Source organism: Vanacampus margaritifer, chromosome 13 (genome assembly GCF_051991255.1).
Source record: "Vanacampus margaritifer isolate UIUO_Vmar chromosome 13, RoL_Vmar_1.0, whole genome shotgun sequence".
Classification (NCBI taxonomy): domain Eukaryota; kingdom Metazoa; phylum Chordata; class Actinopteri; order Syngnathiformes; family Syngnathidae; genus Vanacampus; species Vanacampus margaritifer.
In genome coordinates, this window is record NC_135444.1 from 2,989,403 (window position 1) to 2,997,808 (window position 8,406).

At 38.8% G+C, this 8,406-nt stretch overlaps 1 protein-coding gene across 2 annotated transcripts in view; it reads right to left on the minus strand.

Annotated features, from left to right (window-relative positions):
• Positions 1-921: 921 nt before the first annotated feature.
• Positions 922-8,406, minus strand: part of nasp (nuclear autoantigenic sperm protein (histone-binding)) — a 13,221-nt gene continuing 5,736 nt past the window's right edge. The window contains exons 6-15 of one of the 2 annotated variants that reach the window (XM_077584534.1): positions 7,168-7,533; positions 6,925-6,977; positions 6,773-6,843; positions 6,612-6,685; positions 4,744-4,932; positions 4,444-4,616; positions 4,253-4,327; positions 4,100-4,174; positions 1,440-1,565; positions 922-1,078 (exon numbers count right to left, since the gene is read on the minus strand). In XM_077584534.1, the coding sequence (XP_077440660.1) occupies positions 1,055-1,078; positions 1,440-1,565; positions 4,100-4,174; positions 4,253-4,327; positions 4,444-4,616; positions 4,744-4,932; positions 6,612-6,685; positions 6,773-6,843; positions 6,925-6,977; positions 7,168-7,533 (1,226 nt within the window). In that variant the 3' untranslated portion in view covers positions 922-1,054. The remainder of the gene's footprint in view (positions 1,079-1,439; positions 1,566-4,099; positions 4,175-4,252; positions 4,328-4,443; positions 4,617-4,743; positions 4,933-6,611; positions 6,686-6,772; positions 6,844-6,924; positions 6,978-7,167; positions 7,534-8,406) is intronic. The other variant, XM_077584535.1, reaches the window with a different exon arrangement.

Here is an 8,406-nt window from a genome sequence, read left to right on the forward strand (position 1 = left end):
GGACAAAAAAAGTAAGGTGTTAAAATTGGTGTCTGCAGCTTGTATGAGAGTATGTTACAGTAGGCTGGTAGAAATAACCCATTGGAGTGTTGAGTACATTAATTAGAATGTCTTAATCTTGAATGCCACTTAGACTAAAAATGAAAACCTACGGTAGCTATGCTTCTCACCACTGGAGGACACCAATGCAGATTTTTTTGGGGTCTACAGATAAAGTGCTATTTAGTTGGTATGAAGTTATACCTTAAGAATTTCTTAGCAACATGATCATGTTGCGTGGCTCCTAGACAATGGAATGATGCACACTGCAACCATTCACAGTAGATGAGCCCATAATGTGATAACAGGAGGACAGAATGCATTTTCATATTCAAGAGGGGCTTTGAAGTGACGTCAGAGCCAGTCAGAAATGGGCTGAAAGAGTGATTTTAGAGTGCTCATTTGGCAAACCTGCACTGTACACAGCATTGTGAAAATAGGGAATAAATGCTTTGTCAGTGTACCACACTTTGGGACAGTTGAGAAATGACAAGATGTTTAACACCTCAAATGAGTTTTTTGTAGGAAATTTAGTGTACAGCCCTGTTACTTCCTAGTCAACCACTACACTAATAGTAACTGACAGTTATCTAAACTCAAGAAGACCCTTTTTTCAAAATGAATACCATACCTTGGCATCCTCAAAAACACTATGCCCTGTGAGATTTTGTACACCTCCACAAACAGTTAAAATGAGACAGCAAGTGGAACAGTATTAGCCTAACTGGACTGTTTCATGTTAGAGTACAACTGACCAAATTATTGCAATTATTTTTTTAGGTTTCTAAATCCCAATATCCCCGTCGCGTACAAAGAGCAACACTGTACCTGCCATTAGAGCTCCAAAGTTTCAGGAAAGAGAAGAAAAATAATTTACACATGTGCATTTAAAAATTGTTTTACTGCAAGTATACAAAACTGAACAGACAACTCTATGAAAACGGATCTTATTTACAACAAGTGAATAACAGTTGGGAACGCATGCTGGTCTTGAAAGAGTAGGAAAGTTGGAACTTCACGCTGAAGACTCAACAGCAGGCTGCAAAGAAATGAGCACAATAAATGAGCAAACAAAGCCCACAACTGAAATTATCGCCAGCATTCAACTGGGTGGGGCGTTTAATTGCCTAACATAAGAAAACACGTGGCAACCTTTAGTCATTTGAAGGTTGTACAGTATACACCACATTAGAAAAATAGTCATGTCCTCTTCAGGGACAAGACATTCATCTTGACTGTATTTCAAGAGGTTTTTAAAAAATAAAACAAAATGGGGGGGGGGGGGGTAAATTGAGTTTAATTCTAACCAAGTGTCATCAAACTCTGAGGTACATCATCAACATCGAGATTAGCAGCGCTAGCTTCAGCCTTTTGCAGAACAATACAAGCCTAACACTCACCTCTTGTGATTTTTGCTCCGAAACTCCATTGTTGGCACTAGAGTTTCCACTGCCATTAACTGTGGCTTCCTGTTTGGCCTGCTTGGCATCAGTGTCCTTTACTGGGCTGTTGTCCTCAGTTTTTCTCTGTGTAGAAATGTAAAGAAAGGTGGGGAAGGAAGCCAAGACCGAAAAGTCTCACAGCTCTATTCCAGGGGAGAAATACTCAAACTGGACACAAAGCCGCGACCACTTAACACATGCACCTTAAAAGCAAGACAGACTTGGGAGGGGAAAAAACAAAACAAAAAACCACCACCACCACCACCACCACAAGGCATTCACAAAACACGAACTGTAGAAAAGTACAAAAAGGGCTATTGACAAGAATCTGATGATTGTGAACCATGTTTAAAGGAGAAAGTGTTTGGAATAACAAAGTTTAAACTAATGGCATTAGGAACCGTTTTGTCTGCTTGCCCCCCCACCCCATAAACTGAGTAATCCAAGTATTTTCTGCATATTTGAAATGCCATTGTTATTGCACATTAGATGTGTTGAGTTACAATTATTGATCATTAGTTTCAAGCCTCAAAATAAGCTTACGTTTAGGGGTGGGCAATAATAAAAATAAAAAATTCCCCCAAAAACTGAAAAAACATTTTGTCTTGTAAATCTGCACTCTTCACGGAATAATTATAGAGTTTTTGAACAACACCTCTTGTTTATATTTTAATTTGCTTAATACATCTTCTGCAAAACATTTAACAATGAAAGTTTCATTATTTCCAGGCTATATGGGGTGTTATTTATTGATTGTTCTGAATCTTTATCACTTAAATGTCTTTTATTATTCCATCCATAATTACAGATATCACATTTTGAGCTGCAGCATGTTGGCGTACCACTGCCAAATACTACAGCAATCATAACGACAAAAGGAGTATAGATACAAATAGAGAGATTTGATGGTGATGCAACAAATGTACTGTAAGAGAGAGCCAGCTTTCTGAAAATATGTGTAACAAATGCTGCCACAACCTTTTGACGAGCAATAAAAAACAAAATAAAAAACTGAATATTAAGCCAATATGGACCGGTCAACCGTTACCCGCTTCCATAGTGGCGGCTTTTCACGGTGAGCGTTTGCCAGCACACGTTACAATGTTATTTTGGCCTTATCAACCTCAAATAATAACCAGGCTAGGGACGTGGACTTAAGTCTTGCCAAGTTGCTATTAAATTAGTCGCCAAGACGAGACTTTGATTCCATGTTCTCACTTGTAAACTCTTCCTCACAGCTGGCCTCGCAGAGTCATGTAATTGAATCCTGCCCGCTGATCCGCTAAAAATGAAAAAAACTTTCATCACTTCCTCCTACTCTGCAGCCAATCAATTAAGATGTCCCCCCACCCCCACCATTTAGAGATGATTAAAACTCAATGTAAAAATTGGACATCATGAAAGCAAAGTTGACGATGAGTATCGCCTACCCCTACTTACATTGTGAAGAGATTAAAGCTACTGAACGCAGAAAATTCTTATTTCTAATTACTACTGCCACCTTTTGACAAAAAATCAAACTGCACACACCCTTCTTCATGTATACAATTCGCACATGACGTCAAATCCACAGGGTGGGAAATTGAAAATCCAAATCCAGTTTTAAAACTATTGGCCAGAGGCTTGGAAGAGTACCCATTGTGAACAGCTCAGGTGCTAATCTGCCAATTCGAAGATGTTTGAGTCATAAATGGTCAAATAAAAAGGATTTTGTAAAGATACTTTTGGCCAAATTGTTACAGAGCAGCTTTAAAGACCTCCGTAAAGATATGTTTAAAAAAATAAATAAATAAAAGTTGTGCAGTCTTTTCTTGAAAATGTCATTGTACACAGGCACTGTTGTCACAATAAAGGTATCTTTTAATTCTCACTTGTGATTTGCATGTAAATGCTATCCTAATTAATTAGTTTCAGCTTTGTTATTCATTTTGCCCATTTAGCTTCCCTAATTGACTACCTTACTTAAACTAACCAGAAATTAATAATTAAAATGTTGTTAATCTAAATTTTATATTGTGATATGTACCATTACCGTGAAGGGATGCAACTGATACCGTGATGTGAATTTTGGGCCATAATTGCCCAGCCCTAGACAAGACTGACAATGGTGAGAATAACATTGTAAGAGATGTGCCGAAAAATGATCACCATGAGGAGCAAGTCGCTGACAATTCTGTTCCGCCAAGAAAAATTACAAGACTGTGCGACTCCACAAGCATCATGACAGCTAAAGAAAAGTCATACCGACACACCAATGAAACACTTGCCTAGTGGAATAAACAGCGCCAACAATTGTATTGTTCTAAACAGTCTGTTAGGACAGTGAAAACCCTATATAGTGTGGACATAATTTGAATTTCTTATTTAAAAAAAAAAAATACATATATATTTGATGTAAAGCATTTTTTTTATAGTAGTGTAAATGGTTACTTTGACTGGTAACACGCTACATTTTAAGTAATTCAAACACTAACTCTTTTTTTACTTTTTGAGCAAGTAATTAGTAACTATAACTAATGACTTAAAAAGTAACGTTCCCAACACTGCAAGTACCAGGTTGTCAGTATTTCAGTTAAAAACATGTCAAGTCAAACTTTGTTGAAAATAACTCGTCTCACCTTCTTCCTGACTAGGTGAGAGATGTCTGAGGCCACTTTTGAAGACGACGCACCATCAGATGATTTCACTGGGATCTGCATTGAATATATATATTTTTTGCTGTAAATTTGAATCACTAGATGTACATTTTGTACTGAAGGCAGCACTCTTACCTGTGTGGGGGCAGCAAAGGCAGAAGAAGAGCTGCCGTTTTCACTCAGGGATGCTGATGAGGTTGAAGCACCACCCTGCAGGAGGTTATTCACTAAAGTTAAATGGTTGATAGTTGAAGTTCAACAAGACTCTTCAAATCAATTTAAAGCAGCAAATGTTGAGCATTTTGTTGATTTTACTGTGGCCCTACAAGTGTCTGTCGGATGGCTTGGGAGGCAGCACTGGCTGTTTTCTGGGTCTCTTCAGCATCTTCTATTTTTTCTTTAAGTTCTGGCAGAAGCTGCTTCAGCTCCTCCATCTCAGTTGTCACCTCTTTTGCCCCTTCGGGGCTCTCTGCTGCATTGATCTTGTCCTGCAACATGGCTATTTAAAAGGACTAGGATCAGTACTGCAGCACTATTTGGTTCAGCGCCTGGTGAGTTATTTTTTTATAGTTGGCCTTAAAGTATGAAATGTTAAAAATGGAAAATTTAAAGATATGTGGTCTTACCCAGGCGGGTCTCAATCACTTTCATGGCGCTGTTGTAGTGCTGAATGGCCTGGCTGTACTGATCCATGCAGCACAGTGCTGTAGCAACATGGTAACTGGTCTCAGCCAGCAAACGACTATGAGGAGGAAGGTGCTTGAGTTGCAAGGCCAAACATTCCTGGAAGTCTTCTAGTGCCTGAGGATAGTTGCCTTTGGGACAAAGTATGGGAGTCAACGCTAAAGCGCTTAACACATACACACTGCAGCAAGGTCCCCATTTAGAACCCAAAATACAACTTCAAGGTCCAATTTAAGCTCTTTCAAGAAGCATTTAAGCATGCTCTACATCGTTAATGCTGTGGCAATGTAAAATATTCATAACCACAAGACCAAACTTCTTGTGCTATGTAAAACGCAAAATTCTGAATTTAATTCAATTGATGAATTTGAATATACTCCACCCCACAGGAGGTTGAATTGCAGGAAGTATAGTTGAATTCAGTGTAAATTTCCTTAATGTCAGAAAGCTTAGCAATATGTCTTTACTTCAAAGTAATGAAATGAAATAACGCTTTTGCTGTGACATCTGGAATTTCAGGCGTTTACAGAACGGCCGATACATTTTCGGGTTGGTCGCCCGCACGGACTGGGATCAAAAATTGGTCCAGGAACATATTTGGCAATGGAGCGGTGGCCAACATCCTGCGATTACCATTGCAGACACCCCACTCAGTTGACAAATATTATCCCGGGCCGAATTCTGTTGCCAGCACGTCAATGTTTTAAGTAATCATTTTTTTAACGTACTTGTGATTAAAGTGAGCCTACTTTAAGTAGTTGTTACATCTAATGAATAAGCCCTGAGCATCTGCCCATGCCTTTTTTGGTTGGTTGTTTGAGGCGATGTTTGTGCTTTCTTTTCTGTGTTGTTGCCAAAATGAACTTCATCCATTCGTTCTATGGTCAACACTTTTTCAAATGTTGTCATTGCGGCAGGATCGTTCCTTTGTACTATATCAAATGATTTCCAAGTTGTTCAATTTTAATGATGTCTTATCTGAGCAAACTTTAAATGTAAAAATTACTACCTGCTGCAATTCAAATTTGAATTTAATTGCAATTCTCCTTCCCATAATTGAATTTAGGAGTCTCTCATGTTAATTTTGAATTTTGTCCAGCCCTGGTAAAAACGGTGAACTCTCGCTACATTGCAGATTGATAAGCAATGGTTCCAAGTAGGGATGCACCGAATATATAGTGCAGGGTTTTTTGCTTGCATCACCACAACATCATATTTCAGCCATATTCTTTCGGCTTTAATTTAATATTTTCGGTGGCCGAATATTCGGTGCATCACTAGTTCTAAGCTTTTACAGTACTGGCAAGTCCAAATTTAGAGTGGCATGCCTTCAGTGTATGATCATGTTGTGCCACAACATGTCAGGCACCACCGAACGGTCGAGATGCATCGGAACCAACGATGGTAGGATGACCTCTTTATTTTATTTTTTTTTAAAAAAAAGTAGGGTGACCTCTCAGTGTAATACTGATTATGTTTTGCCATTTTTGTTCCCACAGAGCAGAGAACGCCTGTAGAGTAGTGGTGTACGTGTTGCTGCTACATGCATTAAAGTAGCAGTCATCACAGTGATGATGTGGACTGGACAAAAATGTCCAATATGGTATGTTATTAATACCTTTTAGTCATAAACCTTTTTCAGGAAATAAGTTGCCAATGATATTTGCATTTTTAATAATCATACACACTGCCTCAGAATGAATTTTAAAAAAGGAATATTGAATTGTGTATTAATTTGCAATCTCAAGCACCCTAATGAAGATGCCCCAATTCAAACATTTGATAACAGCATACAAAAGTAGCCAAATACCTGTTTCGACACCAACTTCTCCAAGTTTCAAGAAGGCCTGGGCTGCCATGAGCTGGTCTTCTTTGCTTTCCTTTCTGAAATAATTTTTACAAAAGTTTGCATGAAAATTACCGATTAAAAATATCTGAAAACGGCACGCCTTTGGCATATCTTGCCCTTGCCTCTTGTAGATGAGCTTTGCCACCTCTAGCATTTCCCAAGCCAATTGCAGATTGCCGACTTCATCCTCTTCCTGATGGTGTGGGATACATAAAAAGGATCACAAAACCCATCTTTAAAAAAAATGGAGGCATTTCCAAAACAGTGGAATTACCGTGTCACTATTTTTGTCCACTTCATCATCGTCTCCATCATCATGCTCTTCACCTGGGAGAAAATGATTGTTTACAAGCAGCTACAAATTGTGCTCAACAATGCACCAAAGTAGAAATAAATACTTAACAGTTCCCTTTAACACCAGCATGTGAAAATTAAATAACACCCAGGATTGTGTGTGTGTGCCCCCCCCATCATGCAACTAGAATTAGTGCTTTGTATCAAAAGGTCTACTGCCTGCCCTCTGCTTCCTCCTCAGGGTGGGAGTCGTCACTTTCTTCATCAGCTTCTTTCTTCTCCCCATTTTGCTCTTCAGACTTTGCCACACTTCCTTTTTCAGGAGACTCTGTGAGGCTTCCCCCAGCAACGTTCACAACTCCATTCACTTCAGCTTTCTCATCCGGAGTCTTCGCCACTCCATTCAATTGGGAAGCAGAGGACTTTCCAGAGTCATCACCAGCTTGTTCGGTCGGGGACTTTGCAACACCATTTTCCTGCTTCACCTCAGTGCTGCTCTCCAAATCAGACTCAGGTTTTTTTCCTACAGTCTCAGGCGTCGCTGCCATTGCATCATACACCTGCTTTCGTAGCTCATCGCGAGTGTTTTCTGCACCACAGTGGCATTTAGGGAATAAGTTTGGCTCATTTTCAAAGAAATTACACTTGCATCAAGTCTTTAAACAATGTACATCAGTTTGGAACTTGAGCCCTTTTGACTTGTTAGCCTTTTAAATTCTGGACTAAGCAAATTGAGCATCTCTGACAAGTTAACAACTATGTAAAATTCTATTTAACTGGATGTACACAACCATTAAAGTGGGAATAGTGTTTATTTTCTGTAAGGACTGAAATGAACATGCAGCCTCTGGCAAATGGATTTCATGGAAGGTTGACGTACGGCCACTGGCTTTACCCTTTCACAATAACTATATTCATAATATGAGCCTGTGAATTAAAAAAAGCAAAGCATGGTAGTCTCCATTGCAAAAAATGCACAAGTGCTACCAGCCTCTGAATTATCTACACTCATATCTTATTTATTCCCCATGCTCATTTGCCCTCTTTCCATTAGTATAGCTAAAGCATCTAGGGCCAGGCTTCTTCATTGTAAATCTAACCATATACAAAATGCACACTGATAAACAGTATATGTGGAGCCTCAAAACGATTTTTTTCACCCGATAACATCGGTGGTTGCATTTTTTCTGTTGTAGCATATTGGTTTATAAGTATTAGGGAAAATGCCTTACAGTGAGGAAAATAAGTATTTCACCCCCTGGTGATTTTGTGAGTTTGACCCTTTACAAAGAAAGGAACGGTCTATAATTTTCATGGTAGGTTCATCTTAACAGTGAGAAACAGAATATTAAAAAAAATCCCAGGAAATCACATTCTATTAATTTTAAACATTTATTTGTCTTTTATTGAGGAAAATAAGTATTTCACCCCCTAGCAAAACATGACTCAGTACTTGGTGGAG